The 21,463-nt window shown below is 35.5% G+C and overlaps 1 protein-coding gene across 1 annotated transcript in view; it reads right to left on the minus strand.

Annotated features, from left to right (window-relative positions):
• Nucleotides 1-1,432: 1,432 nt before the first annotated feature.
• The window catches only part of RBM41 (RNA binding motif protein 41), a gene marked incomplete at its 5' end in the record, with an annotated part of 69,697 nt that continues 49,666 nt past the window's right edge, over nucleotides 1,433-21,463 (minus strand). Inside the window, 2 exons of the mRNA XM_082680943.1 lie at nucleotides 1,433-7,216; nucleotides 9,206-9,353. Of these exons, the coding sequence (XP_082537069.1) occupies nucleotides 7,050-7,216; nucleotides 9,206-9,353 (315 nt within the window). The 3' untranslated portion in view covers nucleotides 1,433-7,049. The remainder of the gene's footprint in view (nucleotides 7,217-9,205; nucleotides 9,354-21,463) is intronic.

The raw sequence follows: 21,463 nt of genomic DNA on the forward strand, positions 1-21,463 counted from the left end.
TAAAGAGGAAAATAGTAACTTTATAGTGAAGCATAGCAGACAGTATCTTAACCAAATGATCAAAGTTAACATCACCAGTATTAAGACATGTCAGCATCAGGTATCTCCTGATATGATGCACTAAAAAAGACAATACCATTTCGGTGGTATTCTCACCAACAATGCATAACCTCAATCTAATCCTGAGAAGATGTCAGACAAACCCCAGTTAGGGGCATTCTATAAAATAACTGACCAGTGAGAACTGTCACAATTAGGGACAGATTAAGGATATATGATAATAAAATGCAATGTGGAATCCTGGATCATAAAAGAACATTAGTGGGACAAACAGAAAAAATCAAATAAGGTCTGCACACTAGTTCATAGTACTGCATCAGTATTATTTTCTGGGATTTCCCTGGTGCTGCAGTGGTTAAGAATCCGCCTGCCAATGCAGGGGACACGGGTTCGAGCCCTGGTCCAGGAAGATCTCACATGCTGCAGAGCAACTAAGTCCATGTGCCACAACTACTGAGCCTGCGTGCCACAACTACTGAGCCCATGTGCCACAACTACTGAAGCCTGTGCACCCTAGAGTCCGTGAGCCACAACTACTGAGCCCGTGTGCCACAACTACTGAAGCCCGTGTGCTCTAGGGTCCACCTGCCACAACTACTGAGCCCGTGTGCTGCAACTACTGAAGCGCACACACCTACAGCCCGTGCCCTGCAACGAGAAGCTACCATAATGAGAAGCCTGTGGACTGCGACGAAGAGTAGCCCCTGCTCGCTGCAACCAGAGAAAGCCCTTGTGCGGCAACGAAGACCCAACACAGCCAAAAAAAAAAAATTATTTTCCTAGTTTTGATAACTGTACTATAGTTATGTAAGATGTTAACATTGGGGAAGCTAGGTGAAGGATATATAGGAACTCTTTTACTATTTTTGTGACTTTTCTATAAATCTAAAAAGGTTTTTTAAAAAAGATGCAGCAAAAAAAGAGAGCTAATTTTCCTAATTTGTATTACTACTCTGAACATTTTTCTTAGTTTATCAGGCATTTATATTTCAGTTTCTCTATAAATTTTCATTTACCCACTTTTTAGTTGGATTCTTGACTTTTGTATATTAAGAAAACTATATGCATTCTATGTTAAGGAAATTAGCTCCTGTGTGTGGCAAATTATTTTCCAGTTTGTCTTTTGATTTTTTTTATGGTGGGTTAGTGTGTATATGTGTATATAGATTTTTTTAAACTGATGATTTCTGCTGACCTGTGGACAGAAAATAAGGAATAGTAGCCAAGTGACTTTAAGTCTTCAATAGTGATCAAAAGACCACAGAATAGGAACAATACTTTATGGAAATGACTTTGAGAAACTTCTTTCTTCCATTATAAGTTACATTTATTTAAACATTTACATACAGTAAAATTCATCCTTTTTGGTGTACAATTCTAGTAGTTTTGACAAATGCATACACTCATGTAATTATAATCAAGATACAGATAATTTCCATTATAAAACAAATTCCTATGCTACCTTTTTGTAATCAGTCTCTCATTTTTAACCCGTCACCCACTGATTTGTTCTGTTCCCATAGTTTCATCCTTTCCAGAATGTTATATAAATGGAATCTATCAGTAAGTAGCCTTTTGAGTTTGGCCTCTTTTACTTAGCAAAATGCATTTGAGATTCATCCAAGTTGTTGCATGTATCATAGTTCATAATAGTTTTTATTGCTGAGTAGTATTCCATTGTATGGATATATATCACAGTTTATCTATGCACCAGTTGAGGGACATCCTCCATTTTTATTTTCCTCTATTGTTAATGGTCTGCAGGTCTAGTAAAGGGCAGAGGTGAGATTTTATACCCAACAGGAAGAAGTTTCTTCTGAAAAGTCCAGCTTAGAAGTATGCTCCTGGGTAACATGTGCAAGAGGTTATACCAGTATAACTTACTTCTTGTCCTTTAAACTATATTTAAAATTGGAGTTAATCCTAAGTGAGCAGTATATCAAAGGAATAGATGTTTGTCCTGAGTATAGTTAGATGATATCCTCAGAGCAGGCCTGACAAATATTCTGGAAGCCAAGTCACTGGTAGAATATTAAAATTTTCTTTATTTAAAAAAATACTGAAAAAAGTAAAAATCAGCCCAAATCACACTTGAAAAATTTTATAAAGCAAGTCCCCTTTCAGCCTATCCAATCCCACCTCTAAAAGGTTTACAGTTTGGTATGTGTATTTCCCAGCTTTTTCCTAAGTTTATTCAGAAATATCTATATATACATATACCATACATACACAAATGCTTTTGTTTATAAAAAAGTATTATATATATATACATATATATATGTGTGTGTGTGTGTACATATATGTATACACACACACACACACACACACACACACACATATATATAACTTTTTAACTTATTACAAAATCCTGGACATCATACAGGTCAGAATGCATTAATAGATATATCCATTATTTTAATGCCTGTATAGTATTCCACTAAATGGATGTGCCATAATTTATCCATTCTCATACTGATGGACATTTAGGTTATAACCAGTATTTGTATGTGTGTGTGACTTTATTAAAATATAATTCAGGTAAGATAAAATTCACCCATTTAAAGTGTACAATTCATGATTTGTAGTATATTCAGAGTTGTACAATCATCACCACAATTTTAGAACATTTTCATCAAGTTCTAAAGAAACTCCATACACTTCAGCTATTACCTGAAGCCCTAAGCAACCACTAATCTACTTTCTGTCACTGTATATTTAGAATCATATAATATATAGCCTTTTGGAGTGGCTTCTTTCATTTAGCATGTTTTCAGGGTTCTTCCACGTTGTAGCATATATCAGAAGTGTTCCCTCCTTTTCTACTTTTTGGAAGGGTTTGTGAAGAACTTGTATTAATTCTTCTTTAATGTTTGTGAGAATTAATCTAAGAATCCATTTGAGCCTATGCTTTTCTTTATGGGTATTTTAAAAAATTACTAATTAACCACTTTACTTGTTACAGGTTATCTTCAGATTTTCTTTGTCCCCCCCCCCCCACCAACAATTGGTTTCAGTAATTCATGTATTTTTAGGAATTTTTGTATTTCAAGTAAGTTACCTAATTTATTGGCATAAAATTGTTCATAGTGTTCCTTCATAATTTTTGTTTTAAATTTTTATAAGGTTGGTAGCAATGTTCCCGCCTTCATTTCTGATCCTAGTAAGTTGAATCTCCTTTATTTCCTGGTCAACCTACTGAAAGGTTTATCACTTTTGTTGGTCTTTATACAGAACCAACTTTTGGTTTTGTTGACTTTTTATTCTCTATACATTTATCTAATCTCTTATTTCCTTCCTTCTGCTTTTTCTAGTTAGTCTCTTTTTCCAGTGTCTTAAGGTGTAAAGTGAGGTTATTGATATGTTATCTTTCTTCTTTTAAATTATAGGCATTTGTACTTATACATTTCTCTCTAAGCACTGCTTTAGGTGTATCCCAGAAGTTTTGGCATTTTGTGTGTTCATTTTCACGCATCTCAAATTAATCTTGTAATTCCTTCCTTAACCCACTGGTCATTTAAAAGTGTGTCTAATTCATATTTGTGTTTCCCAACTTTCTGTTACTGATTTCTAACTTCATTCCATGTGGTCAGAGAACATACTTTGCATAGTTTTAATCCACTTTAATTTATTGCGGTTTGTTTTATGGTATGTGATATGGTCTATCCTGGAGATGTTTCATGTGCACTTGAGAAGAATGTGTATTCTGCTCTTGTTAGGTGAAGTGTTCCATAAGTCTCTTTAAGGTCTAGTTGATTTATAGCATTGTTCAAGTCTTTTATTCCCTTGTTCATCTTCTGTCTAGATCTTATTGAAAATGGGGTACGTAATTCCCCAACTCTTATTGTATACTTTTATATTTCTCCATTCATTTCAGGTTTTTTTTTGTGTGTGTGGTACGCGGGCCCCTCACTGCTGTGGCCTCTCCCGTTTCGGAGCACAGGCTCTGGATGCACAGGCTCAGCGGCCATGGTTCACGGGCCCAGCTGCTCCGTGGCATGTGGGATCCTTCTGGACCAGGGCACAAACCCGTGTCCCCTGCATCGGCAGGCGGACTCTCAACCACTGCGCCACCAGGGAAGCCACATTTCAGTTTTTGATTCATGTATTTTGGTACTCTGTTGTTAGGTTAATATGTGTTTCTAATTGTTATATCTTTCTGATGGATTGACTTTTATCAATATAAGATGTCACTCTTTATCTACAGTGACATTTTTTGTTTTAAAGTCCATTTTAAATAGACTTTAGATAATAGTATAGCCACTCCAGCTTTCTTATAGTTGCCATTTGCCTGATATTTCTCTCTATCCTTTAACCTTCAGTCTGTATCCTTAAATCTAAAGTGTGAATCCAATAAAAAGCATAGAGGTAAGTCTTTTTTTTTCCCAGTTTGATGATCTCTGCCTTTTGATTGGACTGTTTAATCCATTCATATTTATTATTAACATAGGTGGACTTACGACTGCCATTTTACGGTTTCTTTTCTATATGTCTCAAGCTTTTGTTTCTCCATTCTTTTTTGTTTGTTTGTTTGTTTGTTTTTTGTGGTACGTGGGCCTCTCACTGTTGTGGCCTCTCCTGCTGCGGAGCACAGGCTCCGGACGCGCAGGCTCAGCGGCCATGGCTCATGGGCCCAGCTGCTCCGTGGCATGTGGGATCTTCCCAGACCGGGGCACGAACCCGTGTCCCCTGCATCGGCAGGCAGACTCTCAACCACTGCACCACCAGGGAAGCCCTCCATTCCTCTTTTTGCTTTCTTTTGCTTTGAATGTTTTCTAATAAAACATTTAAACGTCTTTAATATTTTCACTATATATTTTTAGTTATTTCTTTAGTGGTTGCTCTAGGGTTTACCATACACATCTTAACTTAATTGGCTTCAGCTATATACTAACTAAATTCCAATGAGATATAAAAACCTTATTGCTATATAAACCTACTCCTTTTCTCACTTTTTGTGGTATTATTGTTATTATTATTTCTATATTACAAACCCAACAATACATCATTATAATTATTACTTAATATAATTTTATGTCTTTTAAAGAAGCTGAAGGAAAGAACAAGTATATATTTACAACTTTTTAATATTAACCTTATTTCCCATTTCTTATTTTCTTCATTTGTTCCTATGGATTTGAGTTACCATTTTAGAGTCATTTCTTTAATCCAATACAGCTTTGTTTCCACCCACTTCCTTTGTCTTGTTATTGGTAAATATATTACAGTTTTATATGTTATAGATCCAACAATGCAACTATATACATATTGTCTTATAAAATAGCTTTTTAAATCAATTAAGAAAGGAAAAATGTATTTTGACTGTCTTTTATAATTACACAATTACCTTTACCCATGCTAATTTTTTGGATGTGTAGATTCAAATTACCGTCTGAGGTCACTTGCTTTCCACCTGAAGAACTTCCTTTAACATTTCCTGTAAGTCAGGCCTGACAGCAACATAGTCTCTCAGTTTTTGACTATGTGGGAATGTCTTTATTTCATCTTCATTTTTGAAAAACAGCTTTATTGAATATAGGATTCTATATTGACAGTCTTTTTCTTTCAGCACTTGAATATGTTTTCCCACTGCCACCTCCATTGTTTCTGATGCGAAGTCATCTATTACTCTTATTGAGGTTCCCTTGTAAGTTGCTTCAGTTGTCTCATGTTGCTTTCAAAAGTTTCTCTTTGTCTTTGGGTTTTAGCATTCTTATTATGGTATGTTTGTTGATTTCTTCTTATTTATCCTAATTGGGGTTCATTGAGATTTCTCAGATGTGTAGATAATGTTTCTCATCAAATTTGGGATTTTACAGCCATTATTTATTGGAATATTTTTTCTGCTCCTTTCTTTCTCTGATATTCCCATTACAAGTATGTTGGAGTGCTTAATGGTTCTTTACCCCATTAAATTTTCATTATTTTTTCTTTCTGATCTTCAACCTGGATACAATTATCCCATTAAACATCACAACCCAATGAGGTAAGTAGTATTATTATCGTCATTTTTATAGATGAGAAAACTGAGGCTCAGATTAAGTGACTTGCCAAAGTCACAGAGTGGTAAGTATGGCTGTGAAGTTCAAACAGGTCTGACTCCAAAGTTTGTACTACTTCCTCTATATCATATCATCTTTCTATTCTCCAGCAACTACAAACAAACAACTGGGGGATTTGGGGTAGGCTGTCTCTCTTCTAGAGAGCTCTTTATTTCTACCCCTCTTTAGTTATTCTTTGCTAGTATGTTCCTCTTCTAAAATTAATATATCTAATCTCTAACATGTAATAGACAATGATTCAATGTTTATTGCTTTTAATTCAATCATTACTCAATGGTAGCTAGCTTAAATGACTATGAGAACATTAATGTTTTGATCTAAATTCTTTCATTAGAAAAAATATAAAGCTATTTGAAGACAGTGATAACTTAATAGGGAAATGTCCATTAAATATGTTGACTAACTTATGAAAACTACCTACTGTTACTGCTGATAGGTCTCATTCAAGAGCATTTGCTGATGTTTAGGCCTGGAGTCTTGGTCATTTATTTACTAGGAAAATAAATTTAGGGACAAATGGGCTCTATAAATAAATATTTCAACACTTAATTCATTTTTTAGTTTTGTATATATAGGAGCCAGTCTTGAAAGAATGTTATCTCAAGGGACAAATATTTAAGACCTCATATAAATTATAATGATTAAAAAAAAACCCTTGGAAGTAATCTACTGTAATTTATCCTGAGAAAATGATACTCTTTATTCCCTATCCTCCATACTCATTATATTGTCTATCCCAGAGAGTGTTTGATTATAGAAAATGTTTTCTACCAATTCTTTCCAAAAGCTGAAAGGGATTTTAATTCAGTTTTCTCTCCCTCAGTTAGCTTCTCTTCTTCAATTCCAAATAAATTGCTATCTATATACAAATCCTAGATCTTAGATTCTGATGCAAGAAAGACCTCCTGGGACTCACAATCTTTATGTCTTCTAGCTGCCACTGATTTCTGTAGTATTATCTGTAGTAGATGATATTAGAGAAGCAGCCTGGAGATCTGACTGCTGCTTTTTGTTCTTTCCAAATTCTATCACCAATATTTTCCCACGTAGTTTATATCCATTTACTAGACGCAATGCTTGCCATGCTATTTCTGTATCTAAAAGAGAAAGAAAAAACATCAGTTTATATGTGGCTTAATCGATTTTATTCCAAGTCTAGTTTATGTTGTTTTGCCTTGGAGTTCAGTGTAGGCTATAAGGCCACGTAATTATTTGATTTTATTGGGTTTTCTACAATCTCAAATTTGTAATAACTCAGCAAGATTAAACTAATGGCTAAGAATAACAACAATAAAATCTTAAAATGGATGTTTGAGAGCTTCTCCTAATTCAATGATATAGGTAAAGAAACAAGGATACAGACAGTGTGTTAAAGAGGGTTAAGCTATAACTAATAATACACAAACCTCTATCTTAGATAACAGATTATAGGTACTGTAAGAATGAAATCATTTTCAAAATGGGGAAGACAAATAAAAGAAGTTATCATGGTATTGAGGACATTTTGCTACTTTTTCCTTTTGATCAGAGAGTGGTTGTAGGAGTGGTTGTAGGAGAGTGGTTGTAGGAGAGTGGTTGTAGGAGCCCTCATTAGGATAAGTAAGTTTAAGAATGCTTGCAGGCATATGGAAGCTTGAGGTGTAAGAGTATATAGCATATAGCAGGAGGATTTGATTTATGGGTCTCAGAGCCTGGATGTGGGAAATTAGGAAGGAATGGAATTACTGCCTAGAGTCTGTGAAATCATAAGTGGACAAGCAATGTTTTTAGATTGAACCAATTTATGTCTCATATATGTATGCACTACAAATTTTCAAATGCATGTATAATTACTAAAATGGTTATTTATTTAGAAGTACTTAGTGTATAAAGCCTTTTTATTACATATGTTTTCAATTAATAGATCATATTAGGTGGGGGTGCATGAAGTAATTTTATAAGTTTAAAAAGGGTTCTCACACTTGAAAAGACTAAAAATCACTAGCGTTGAGGATCCACAAACCTTCAATGAGATAGGAAAGATGGTACAATGCTGTATGAAAAGAATGCAGAGGAGTTTGGCACTGCTCATGTATAAAAGCACTTCCCTTTAAATAGATTACTAGGCTGTATATAAATGATGATACTTTAGGGATAATAAAAGGCACAGCTCCTACCCAGCCTCCACCAAAAAAAGAAAGTCTGGTCTGTCATAGGAACTGAAATTCCTATACAGGTATAACTTTTTAACTGCACTTTGCTTTATTATGCTTTGCAGATATTGCAGTTTTTTCCCTCAAATTTAAGGTTTCTAGCAACCTTGCACTGTCAGATGATGGCTAGCATTTTTTACCAAGAAAGTATTTTTAAGTTATGTACATTGTTTTTTTAGACAAAATGCTACTGCACACTTAATAGACTACAGTATAGTACAAACATAACTTTTACATGTGCTAGGAAACCAAAATATTCATGTGACTTGCTTCACTGGGATATTCACTTTATTGCAGTGGTCTGGAACCGAATCTGTAATATCTCTGAGATATGCCTGTATTATTTCTCCCTTTGGCTTAGGATACTGAAATCATGTATTAAGATGCAAACAATAGTTAAAAGAATATATCACCTACTAGTTAATTATGAATTAGTAATGCATTAGCATAATATAGCATAATAGCATAATATCTTGCAGTCTCTTAGTCCTAAAGGAATAGGGCATAATGCAAGTACGAGTGTTCTGATCAGAATACCAATATATTAATAATTAACATAATTATAACTTGGACTAGAAATACTATTTTCAGCAAAGGGAAAGTAAATTTTGATGGCGTGAGTAGGAAGTGCCAAGACTGAGGAAAAGTGAGGACAAAGGTATAAAGTGGCCGTGCACTGTCAAAGGAGGAGAGGAAGCACAGAAGGGAAAGTAGAGAAAAATTAAAAACATGTTTTCCTTAGTTCTCTTCCCTTCCTCCCATGTGCTTGGCCAAGCACATACTTCTCATGTGCTGTAGAGAAATCAAAGCGCTATACCTAAACAAGAGAGGGGATAAGTAGTCACTAATGAACTTATGCTACAACTGAGTAATTATCCAGATGAAACTACTTACTGGGAAAAGTGATAAAAGCCTGCCCCCTCATTCGTCCAGTCATCATTCGGAATTGAATTGGAGGTCCTTTCTTCTCCTGGAACCGAGCGAATAATGAGACAAGATCTCTTTCGGTCACCCGAGGGCTAAGGTTCTTCAGGTATAACACCTAATATAAACCAAGGATCACCAGAAATAACACATTAGGGAGGTAAGGCAACTATTTAATTGTGGTAGGAATTAGTTAGTTTCAGATAAAGATGGTGGATTGAACACATGCATCTAATTTCAATCCCTCCAGAAAACTCTCCAAAAACTATAGAGACTTTTTTTTTTAATACAAACTGACAAGGTAAGGAAGAACAAGGAAAGGAGGCAATAGCAACAATATTCTGGAAGCTGGAAAATAACTGAACGAGTGTACTCAAGAAAGCTGAATCTTAAACCAGCAGTGGGGAAAGCCAGGAACTAACCCAATCTACACCTAAGAATCCTCAAACATTTTAGGAACTGATATATTCAGGTGTCTCTGGAAATGGATGTAAAGAGCTGGGGTTAAGATAAGGTGGGTAGGTTGAAAACTCTTTAAAAATAGATTAGATCTTTAAACACCTCCCCTATAATATGCTACTGGGTAAAGACCACTCCCAATCTTGGTGAATACTGGAGGTTCATTCTCTGAACACAGGGAGAGCTAGATACAGTTGAGGATGAGAATACTGTTCCTAAAAACTAGGAGATTAAGAGAAATAATGCATTCTGAATGATGAGGATACCCCAAACACTTCCTCCCATTAGGCTCCCACAATGCTGGTGGTACCCTCCCATGCAAGAGTTCTGAAGTCTTCTCTGGGGAATCTGATTACCCCAAGAAGAAAGATCTAAAAATGCTGATTTTGGATGTGGAATTTCTCCAAGAAATGGACAAGCCAGATGACTTTAAGTGAAGCTCAAAGTCAATAAGGATCACTCATTTGCTCAGAGCTTCCAATCTGTTTTTGGCCCCTACTCATAAATATGAGCACAGATTATCAGGCATCTGAGAAAAGCCTCTAATGTGAAAGAGAACAGAGCAAACAAAGAAATGAAAGCAAATGGGAGAAAACAGAAACTATGCAAGGACGAAAAAAAAAAAACACTTCAAAAAGCCATCACTAATACCCTCAGAGAAATAAGAGAAAATATTCTATCTATTATGAATGGGATGCTATTAAAAAAAGAAATATTCAAGAAAACAAAAAAGAGCTCTTAAGTGTGACTGAACTTAGTTCTTATCGGCTTAAAATAGATTGTTATAAGATGTTTTGGGTAAGTTCCATTGTAATTATAAAGAAAATACCTATAGAGGATACACAAAAGAAAATGAGAAAGGAAAAAAGCACTTCACTACCAAAAATTCACTGAAATACAAAGGAGGACCTCAAGAAAGAAAAAGAGCAACAAAAGAGCTACAATACAGAAAACAACGAATAAATGGCAATAGTAAGTCCTCCCTATCAATAATTACTTTACCTATAAATGGATTAAACTCCCTAATCAAAGACATAGAGTGGCTGAACAAAGAAAAACCAAGATCTGACTATGTGCTGTCTGCAAGAAACTCACTTTAGATTTAAGGCCATACATAGGCTGAAAATGAAAGGATAGAAAAATAAATTCCATGCAAGTTGTAACCAAAAAAGAGCAGGGTTGGCCATGCTTATATAAGATAAAATAGACTTTAAGTAAAAAACTTTCAAAGGAAACAAAAAAGGATATTATATAACGATAAAAAGGTCAATTTCACCAGGAAGATATAACTACTATAAATATATATACATCCAACATCAGAGCACCTAAATATATGAAGCAAACATTGAGAAAACTGAAGGAAGAAACAGAAAGCAACACAATATTACTAGGAGATCTCAATACCTCACTTTCAATAGCAGAAGAAAAACTAGAAAATTCACAAATTTGTGGAAACTAAACAAAAATACTCTAGAACAACTAATGGGTCAAAGAAGAAATCAAAAGGGAAATTAGAAAATACCTTGAGACAAATGAATATGAAACCATAATATACCAAAATTTATTGGACGCAGCAAGATCAATGCTAAGAGGGAATTTTATAGCATTAAGTGCCTAAATTAAAAGAGGAGAAAGCTCTCAAACAACTTAACTCTATACTTCAAGGAACTAGAAAAAACAGAATAAACTAAGCTCAAAGTTATCAGAGGGAAATAATAAAGATTAGAACAGAAATAAATGAAATAGAGATTAGAAAAATCATAGAAAAAAATCAACCAAACTAAGAGCTGTTTTTTAAAAAGATCAACAAAATTGACTACCTTTAGTTAGGCTAAGAAAAAAAAGAAGACTCAAATAAAATTAGCTGTGAAAGAGGAGTCACTACAATGGATGCCACAGAAATAAAAAAGAATTATGAGAGACTACTCTGATAATTATATGCCAACAAATTGGATAACCTAGAAAAAAGGATAAATTCCTAGAAACATAAAACCTACCAAGACAAAATCATGAAGAAATAGAAAATCTGAATAGATATATAACTAGCAATAAAATTGATTCAGTAATCAACAAAGAAAAGCTCAGGACCAGATGGCTTCACAGGTGAATTCTACCTAACATTTAAAGAAGAATTAATACCAATCCTCCTCAAACACTTTCAAAAAACTGAAGAGGAGGAAACACTCCCAAACTAATTTTATGAGGCTATCATTACCCTGACCAAAAGCAGAAAAAGACATTACAAGAAAAGAAAACTACAGGCCAATATCCCTGATGAATACAGATGCAAAAATCCTTAACAGAAAACTAGTAAACTGAATTCAAAAGCACATTTAAAGGATCACACATCATGACCAAATGGGATTTATCCCTGTGATGCAAGGATGGTTCAACATATGAAAATCAGTCAATAAGATACAACACATTAACAGAATGAAGGATAAAAATCACAAATCATCTCAAAAGACATCAATGGACAGATATTCCAGACAGAAAATCAATAAGGCAACAAAATGACACAACAGAACAGACAGACTTAATTGATATTTTCAGGACATTGCATCCAAAAAAAACAAAAACAAAAACCACCAAATCAAACAAAACAACAACAACAACCAGAATACACATTCTTTTCAAGTGCACACTGGAACATTCTCTAGGACAGACCACATACTAGGACACAAAACAAGCCTCAACAAATTTAAGAGGCCAGGGATTATTTCAAGCATCTTTTCTGACCACAACAGCATGAAACTAGAAATCAACCACAGAAAGAGAAACGAGAAAAAAAATGATTACATGGACATGAAACATGCTACTAAAAAAGCAATAGGTCAAAAACAATGAAATCGAAGAGGAAGTTAAAAAATACCTTGAGACAAAAGACAATGAAAACACAACCATACAAAATCTATGGAATGCAGCAAAAGCAGTCCAAAGAGGGAACTTCGTAGTGATAAATCCCTTCCTCAAAAACAAGAAAAATCTCAAATAAACAACCTAACCTACCACCTAAAAGAATTAGAAAAAGAAGAACAAACAAAACCTAAAGTCAGCAGAAGGAAGGAAATAATAAAGATCAGGGAGGAAATAAATAAAATAGATATCAAAAAACAAGAGAAAAAATCAATAAGCCAAGAGCTGTTTTTTTGAAAATGTAAACAAAACTGACAAACCTCTGGTCAGGCTCAATGAGAAAAGAGAGAGAACCCAAATAAATGAGGAGAAATCACAACTGATACTGCAGAAATACAAAAAAACCATAAGAGAATACTATAAACAATTATATGCCAACAGATTGGACAACCTAGAAGAAACGGACAAGTTTCTAGAAACTTGTCCACCAAACCTGAATCAAAAATAAATAGATAGTTTGAACAGACAAATCACTAGAAGTGAAATAGAATCTGTAATTTAAAAAAACTCTCTGCAAAAAAAAAGCCCAGGACTGGTTGTCTTCACTGGGGAATTCTACCAAACATACAAAGAAGAACTTATATCAATCCTTCTCAAACTCTTCCAAAAGACTGAAGAGTAGGGAACACTACCAAAGTCATTCTATGAAGACACCATCATCCTGATACCAAATCCAGACAAAGACACTACCATAAAAGAAAATTACAGGCCAGTATCTTTGATGAACATAGATGCAAAAAATTCTCAACAAAATATTAGCAAACCAAATCCAACAACACATAAAAAGGATCATACACCATGATCAAGTTGGATTCATCTCAGGGTCACAAGGATGGTTCAACATATGCAAATTAATCAATGTGATACACCACATCAACAAAAGAAAAGACAAAAAACACACGATCATCTCAACAGATGCAGAAAAAGCATTTGATAAAATTCAACATCCATTCATGATAAAAACTCTTATCAAAGTGGGTACAGAGCGAACATATCTCAACATAAGAAAAGCTATTTATGACAAACCCACAGTCAACATAATACTTAACAGTGAAAAGCCTTCCTACTAAAATCTGGAACAAGACAATGATGACCACTTTCACCACTTCTATTCAACATAGGATTGGAAGTCCTAGCCACAGAAATCAGACAGTAAAAAGAAACAAAAGGTATCAAAATTGGAAGGGAAGAGGTAAAATTGTCATTATATGCAGATGACATTATACTATATATAGAAAACCCTAAAGACTCCATACAAAAACTACTAGAACTGATAAGCAAATTCAGCAAGGTAACAGGATACAAGATTAACATATAGAAATCTGTTGAATTTCTTTATACTAACAATGAAATATCAGAAAGGGAAAGTTAAAAAAAATCCCTTTAAAAATTACATCATCAACATCACTAATCATTAGAGAAATGCAAATCAAAACTACAATGACGTATCACCTCACACCAGTCAGAATGGCCATCATCAAAAAATCTACAAACAATAAATGCTGGAGAGGGTGTGGAGAAAAGGGAACACTCTTGCACTGTTGGTGGGAATGTAAACTGATACAGCCACTAGGGAGAACAGTATGGAGGTTCCGTAAAAAAGTAAAAACAGAACTGCTGTATGACCCAGCAATCCCATTACTGAGCATATACCCTGAGAAAACCATAATTCAAAAAGAGTCATGTACTACAATGTTCACTGCAGCACTATTTACAATAGCCAGGACATGGAAGCAATCTAAGTGTCCATCAACAGATGAATGGATAAAGAAGATGTGGCACATATACACAATGGAATATTAGCCATAAAAAGAAACTAAATTGAGCTATTTGTAGTGAGGTGGATGGACCTAGAGTCTGTCATACAGAGTGAAGTAAGTCAGAAAGAGAAAAACAAATACCGTATGCTAACACATATATATGGAATCTAAAAAAAAAAGGTTCTGATGAATCTAGGGGCAGGACAGGAATAAAGACACAGATGTAGAGAATGGACTTGAGGACACAGGGAGAGGGATGGGTAAGCTGGGATGAAGTGAAAGAGTGGCATGGACATAAATACACTACCAAATGTAAAACAGATAGCTAGTGGGAAGCAGCTGCATAGCACAGGGAGATCAGCTCGGTGCTTTGTGACCACCAGAGGGGTGGGATAGGGAGGGTGGGAGGGAGACACAAGAGGGAGGGGATATGGGGATATATGTATACACATAGCTGATTCACTTTGTTATACAGCAGAAACTAACACAGCATTGTAAAGCAATTATACTCCAATAAAGATGTTTTAAAGAAAAAAAAAAGACGAGTCAGCAGTTTCTTCTTATGGATCTCATAAAGGGGACACAGTGGCCTTAACAACATCCTGACAGTGGTTATGACCATGAGACATAGAAAAGTTAGTAGAATTACATGTTAGTTAATAAACAGTTCCTTTGTAAAAAAAAAAAAAAAGGATAAAGCTACAGATAAACAAGGTCCTACTGTATAGCAAATATCCTATCCCACTGTATTTGATATCCTGTGATAAACCATAATGGAAAAGAGTATGAAAAAGGATGTGTGTGTGTATGTATGTATATATATATATATATATATATATATATATATATATATATATATATATATATATGTCACTTTGCTGTACAGCAGTATTTAACACAACATTGTAACTCACTTCAATAAAAAATAAATAAATAAAAATTGCATCAAAAAAATCAAATACTTAGGAATAAACCTGACCAAGTAGATGAAACACTTATATGCTGAGATCTATAAAACACTGATAAAGGAAACAGAAGATGATTTCAAGAAATGTAAAGATATACCACGCTCTTGGATTGGAAGAATTAATATTGTTAAAATGGCCATACTACCTCAAGCAATCTACAGATTTAATGTGATCCCTATCAAATTACCCATGCCATTTTCCACAGACTAGAACAAATAATTCTAAAATTTATAAGAAACTATAAAAGACCCAGAATTGACAAAGCAATCCTGAGGAAAAAGAACAAAGCAGGAGGCATAACCCTCCCGGACTTCAGACAATTACAAAGCTACAGTAATCAAAACTGCGTGGTACTGGCACAAAAACAGACATATAGATTAATGTAACAGAACAGAGAGCCCAGAAATAAACACACACATCTACAATCAATTAATCTTTGACAAAGGAGGCAAGAATATACCATGGAGAAAAGACAGTCTCTTCAGCAAGTGGTGTTGGGAAAGCTGGACAACTGCATGTAAATCAATAAAGTTAGAAAACTGCCTCATGCCATACACAAAAATAAACTCAAAATGGCTTAAAGACTTACATATAAGACAGGATACCATAAAACACCTAAAAGAGAACACAGGCAAAAGATTCTCTGACATAAATCATACCAATGTTTTCTTAGGTCAGTCTCCCAAGGCAATAGAAATAAAAGCAAAAATAAACAAATGGGACCTAATCAAACTTATCAGCTTTCACACAGCAAAGGAAACCATGAACAAAACTAAAAGACAACCTACGTACTGGGAGAAAATATTTGCAAATGATGCAATTGACAAGGGCTTCTTTTCAAAATATACACACAGCTCATAAAACTCAATAACAAAAAAACAAACAACCTAATCAAAAATAGGAAGACCTAAATAGACATTTCACCAAAGAAGACATACAGATGACCAATAAGCACATGAAAAGATGCTCAACATCGCTAATTATTGGAGAAATGCAAATCAAAACTAAAATGATGTATCACTTCACACCAGTTGGGATGGCCATCATCAAAAAGTCTACAAATAATAAATGCTGGAGAGGGTGTGGAGAAAAGGAAACCCTCTTACTCTGTTGGTGGGAATGTATGTTGGTGTAACCATTATGGAGAACAGTATGGAGGTTCCTTAAAAAACTAAAAACAGAGTTGCCATATGATCGGGCAATCCCATTCCAGGGCATATATCTGGAGAAAACTCTAATTTAAAAAGATACACGCACCTCAGTGTTCATAACAGCACTATTTACAATAGCCAAGAAATGGAAGCAACCTAAATATACGTCAACAGATTAATGGAAAAAGATGTGGTATATATATACAATGGAATACTACCTAGCCACAAAACAGAATGAAATAATGACATTTGCTGCAACATGGACGGACCTAGAGATTGTCATACTAAGTGAAGAAAGTCAGACAAAGACAAACATCATATGACATCACTTATATGTGGAATCTAAAATATGATAAAAATGAACTTATTTACAGAACAGAAATAGACTCACAGACATAGAAAACAAACTTATGGTTACCAAAGAGGAAAGGCAGGGAGGAGGGATAAACTAGGAGTTTGGGATTAGCAGATAGAAGCTACTATATATAAAACAGATAAACAACAAGATCCTACTCTATAGCACAGGGAACTATATTCAATAACTTGTAATAAACTATAATGAAAATAATCTGAAAAATTATATACAGTAAGTCCCCTACATATGAACGAGTTCCATTTCAAGAGTGTGTTCTAAGTCCAATTTGTTCATAAGTCTGACAAAGTTAGCCTAGGTACCCAACTAACACAATTGGCTATTTAGTACTGTACTGTAATAAGTTTATAATACTTTTCACACAAATAATACATAAAAAACAAACACAAAAAATTAAGAAAACATTTTATACCTTACAGTACAGTACCTTGAAAAGTACAGTAGTACAGTACAACAGCTGGCATACACAGGCTGGCATCCAGTGAACAGGCAAGAAGAGTTACTGACTGGAGGAGGGAGAGGAGGTGGGAGATGGTAGAGCTGAAGGACCATCAGCAACAGGAGATGGAGGGCAAGCTGCAATTTCACTCACGCCTGACGTTGATGGCACAGGTTCTGGTTCCTTGCTGGACTCAATTCTATCTACCCTCTTAAAAAAAATGATCTAGTGATGTCTGGGTAGTAGCTCTTTTCTTCTCATCATAGATGACACGGTAGCACTGGATTGCATTCTGAACGGCTGCAGCAACCTTTGTGTACCTTTCTACGTTTGGGTCCTATGCCTCAAAAACTAACAATGCCTCCTTAAATAAAGAAAATCCCCTTGCCATTTCCTGCATCGTGAATCTTTTCGGTTCTTCAGTTACTTCTTCCTCTTGTCTCTCTTCGTCCTTTCTCTGGGCCTCCAATTCCACCAGGTCTTCATTAGTAAGCTCCTCATGCTGCACAGCAAGGAGTTCAATGAAGTCGTCCTCTTGCAGATCTAGCTCCATCCAGCTGCTCGTTGAGGGTCACTACATTGCTGAAGGCCTCTTTGGACTCCTCATCCACCTTCTCAAATCCACGAAAACCGTGAACAAACTGTGGGCCAAGGTTCTTCCAAACCCCATTCATGGTGACGGCCATAACCTCACGCCAAGCAGAGTCAATGTTTCTTTGTGGCCTTGTAGATGTCATGGTCCTTCCAAAATTGTCGCCAAGTTGTTCCTGATTTGTCACTCATCTTTACTGCCTGATGAAAAGTGTGATGTAAATAATATTTCTTGTATGTTGCTATAACTCCCTGGTTCATAGGTTCGATGAGCGATGTAGTATTCAGTGGCATATGCACTACTGTACTTTGATGTTGGGATGAAAGTCGTCCATGAATGGGGGTTGGCTTGGAGCATTGTTGAGCAGCAAAAGAATGTTGAATGGAACATCCTCCTCCAAGCAATATTTCTCTACCTCCGGGATAAATTGGTGGAAAAACCAGTCCTGGAAAATGGCTGTGCAACCCAGGCTTTGGGGTTACTCTTCCACACAATAGGAAGAGAGCCCTTGGCTATGTTTTAAGGGCTCTTGGGTTCTCTGAATGATAAACTAAGCGAGGCTTCGGCTTCATATTGCTGGAAGCACTGCCACCAAACAACAGAGATAGCCTATCCTTTGCTGCTTTATAGCCTGGCATCAACTTTTCCTCCTTACTGATGTAACTTCGGTCTGGCTTCCTCTTCCAGTACAGTCCTGACTCATCCACATTAAAAACCTGCTCGGGTAAATACATACCTTTATCGATAATTTCTCGAAACATTTCAGGAAATTCCCGGGCAGCTACTGTTACCTGCACTCATTGCCTCGCCACTTACTTTTATGTTGTGAAGGTTGGCTCTAGCCTTGAACTGATGAAACCAGCCATGGCTGGCATTAAAAGATGCGCCCTTGGATTCTTCACCGTGTTTCTTCTTCAAGTCTTCATAAAGGCTTTTAGCTTTCTCTTAAATCAGCATTAAGTTGAGTGGGACTCGACACAGATGCTGATCCTGCATCCACACACTGAGAAGTTTCTCCATCTCCTCCATCACTTTTCCACACTTCTTTGATACTATTGTTGACATCATTGGCACAGGAGACTTCACATGTTACATGATCTTGTCCGTGTTCTCCAAAATCATGCTGATGGTTGAAAGATTCATGTTATAAGAACGAGTGACATCTACCATTGTTTTGCCTCACTCCACTCTCTCAAGTTATTTTCACTTTTGTTTCCATTGTTATCACTTGGCACTTCTTAGCAGTACCAGCTACATCACCACTGCTTTTATGCTTGCTTCCGGACATCCTGGGCTTAAAATAAAGATACTGTACTACTGTACTCTATACACTACTGTAAAGTACACAAAAACATAATCACTTGTAGAGGATGCATGCATGTGACAATGTACGCCAGACATGTGAACTAACTTACATGACTGGACATGTGAACACACGTTTGCATCTCTGAAAGTTCACAACTTGAAGGTTTGTATGTAGGGGACTAACTGTATACGTGTGTGTGTGTGTGTGTGTGTGTGTGTGTGTGTGTATAAAAAACTGATCACTTTGCTGTACACCAGAAACTAACACAACATTGTAAATTATACTTCAGTAAAAAAAAAACAAACATTTAAAAAAAATTGAAAGACACAAATAAATGGAAAGACATTGCATATTCATGGATTAGAAATATTAATATTGTTGAAATGTACATACTATTCATAGTGATCTACAGATTCAATGCAATTGTTATCAAAATCCCAGTGACAGGGACTTCTCTGGTGGTGCAGTGGCTAATAATCCGCCCGCCAATGCAAGGGACACGGGTTCGATCACTGGTCTGGGAAGATCCCACATGTTGCGGAGTGACAAGCCTGTGTGCCTCAACTACTGAGCCTGCACTCTAGAGCCCTTGCACCACAACTACTGAAGCCCGAGGACCTAGAGCCCATGCTCTGCAACAAGAGAAGCCACCACAATGAGAAGCCTGCACACCACAACAAAGAGTAGCCCCTGCTCGCCACGACTAGAGAAAGCCCGTGCGCAGCAAAGAAGACCCAACACAGCCAAAAAAAAAAAAAAAAAAACCAATTACAAATTTTATGGAAATAAAAGAAGTCCTAAAATTCATATGGAACCACAAGAGACCCCAAATCAACAGAGCAATCTTGAGGAAGAAGAACAAAGTAGGATGTGTCACATATCCTGATTTCAAACTACAGTAATCAAAACAGTAAGGTACTAGCATAAAAATAAACAGACATATTGACCAATGGAATAGAATAGAGGGCCTAGAAATAAACCACACATTTATCATAAACTGATCTTAGACAAGGAGGGCAAGAATACACAATGGGGAAAAGATAGCCTTTTTAATAAATGGTGTTTGGAAAACTGGATATCCAGTACAAAAGAATGAAATTAGATGCTTCTCTTATACCCTATACAAAACCCAACTCAAAAGGAAGTAAAGACTTAAAAATAAGACATGAAACTCTAAAACTCCTAGAAGAAAACAGAAAAATCTTGACCCTGGTCTTGGCAATAATTTCTTAGATATGCTGTGAAAAAGCACAAGCAACAAAAGCAAAAACAGACAAGTGTCATTACATCAATTCAAACCAATATGCACAGCAAAAGAAACAATCAGCAAAGTTAAAAAGCAACCTACAGAATGGGAGAAAGTATTTTCAAATCATATATCTAATGAAGGGTTAATATCTAAAATATATAAGGGATCCCTGAAACTCAAAAGCAAAAAAAAAAAAAAAAGATGTGTTGGTAAGGATGTGGAAAAATTTTAACCCTTGTACACTGTTGGTGGAAATGTAAATTTGTACAACCACAATGGAAAACAGTTGGAAGATCATTAAAAAATCAAAAATAGAACCCACATAATCCAGCAATCCCAATTCTGGCTATATATCTAAAAGAACTGGAATCAGAATCTGGAAGAAATATCTGCATTCCCATGTTCACTGCACCATTGTTCACAATAGCAAAGACATGGAAACAACCTAAATGTCTATTGACAGATGAATGGATAAAAAGAAAATGTGGTGTACAAATACAACAAGGTATTACCCAGCCTTAAAAACGAATAAAATCTTGTCATTTGCTACAACGTAGGTGAACTTGGAAGACATGCTAAATGAAATAAACCAGAAACAGAAGAACAAATACTACATGACCCACATATATCATGAATCTAAAATAGTCAAACTCATAGAAGCAGAGAATAGAATCGTGTTTACCAGGGGCTAGGAGGAAGGGTAATTGAGGAGGTGTTCATCAAAGGGTATACAGTTTCACTTATACAAGATGAGTAAGTCCTACAGATCTATTGTACAGCAGAGTATATATAGTTAACAATACTGTATTGGATACTTAAAAATTTGTTAAAAGGATAGATCTTATGTTAAATATTCTTATCAAAAGAAAAAATGGAGGGAGGAAATTCCTGGAGGTGATGGTTAAGTTTAGGGCATTGTACTGGTGATGGTTTCATGTTGTATATTTATCTTCAAACCCACCAAGATGCATACATTAAATATGTACAGCTTTTTTTGTATGTCAAACATACTTCA

The sequence above is a fragment of the Grampus griseus genome (assembly GCF_964374135.1).
Source record: "Grampus griseus genome assembly, chromosome: X".
NCBI lineage: Eukaryota > Metazoa > Chordata > Mammalia > Artiodactyla > Delphinidae > Grampus > Grampus griseus.